This window comes from Myotis lucifugus, unplaced genomic scaffold (genome assembly GCF_000147115.1).
Source record: "Myotis lucifugus unplaced genomic scaffold, Myoluc2.0 scaffold_1276, whole genome shotgun sequence".
In the NCBI taxonomy this organism is placed as follows: domain Eukaryota; kingdom Metazoa; phylum Chordata; class Mammalia; order Chiroptera; family Vespertilionidae; genus Myotis; species Myotis lucifugus.
Window position 1 is genome coordinate 56,914 of NW_005872324.1, and position 1,044 is coordinate 57,957.

General features: G+C 48.5%; 1 protein-coding gene across 1 annotated transcript in view; it reads right to left on the minus strand.

The window, feature by feature from the left end:
* FAM129C (family with sequence similarity 129 member C) overlaps positions 1-1,044 on the minus strand; it is an 18,993-nt gene extending 17,949 nt beyond the window's left edge. The window contains exons 1-2 of the mRNA XM_023748331.1: positions 990-1,044; positions 104-153 (exon numbers count right to left, since the gene is read on the minus strand). Coding sequence (XP_023604099.1) covers positions 104-153; positions 990-1,044 — 105 coding nt within the window. The remainder of the gene's footprint in view (positions 1-103; positions 154-989) is intronic.

Genomic DNA, 1,044 nt, shown 5'->3' on the forward strand with positions numbered 1-1,044 from the left:
CACCCAGAAACCACGATCAAGATAATGAACAGTCCTATTGCACCTGAAAGTTTTTTCACGCCCCTTACCTAGAGAATTTTTCAAAATCTTTTAAAAGCCTCACCCCAGAACAGAGGAACTTTCTGGAGTGATGGAAGTATTCTGTATCCTGATCTAAGAGGTGGTCACACAGGTGTTAAAGTTCTTCCAGCTGTTTCCCTAAGATGCACTCACTTGACTGTATGTAAAACATCCAGTCCCTCTTGCTGCCTGGAACGTGGACCCAATGGCTGGAGCTTCGGCAGCCTTTCTGTACCATGAGGTGGCCTCAGACGCAGAAGCCAGGCATGGCAGAACCATGAGATGGAAGAAGCTGGGTTATCTAACTTTTCTCTGCCTGCCTGCCACTGCACCCCTCTATAGGAGAGAGGAATAAATCTCTGCCTTAAGCCGCTATAGAAATACCTGACACTTGCAGAATAGCTGATTGAATCCATTTGTATAATGGTGAGCTGACCTTTCCTGATCTAGATCATGAACCCATCGTATTCCCGTGCCCAGCACACGGTAAATACTCAACCCTGTGCGTGGCGGATGAAGGGCACTGACACGTCTTTGTCTCAAATCAGGACTGTGACTCAGTCCCCGGGGTCCACACAGAGGGATCTATTGATCCCTGCCCACCTGGAAGAATTATCCCCCAAGATCCGGCTGGGCCCAGGGCAGCTTCCACCTGGCCCGTGCCCCACACCCCAAACCCATGCCCTTAGTCAGGTTGCCAGATTTACCCCCAAAATGTACATGACACCAGTTAAATTTGAATTTCAGGTAAATAAGGAAATATTTTTTAGCATAACTATGCCCTTATGCAAAATTTGGGGCATACTTATACTAAAAAAAAAAAAAAGTTTATTTATTGCTTATCTGGAATTCACATTAATAGGGCATCCTGCGTATCTGACAACCCTGAACCCTCCTCCCCATCCCCACCCTTCCCCACCCTCACTCACCCCTCAGGTGCTGCCGCTGCCGCTTGTCCAGGGGGCTTGAAGGCCGCCCGCCCAT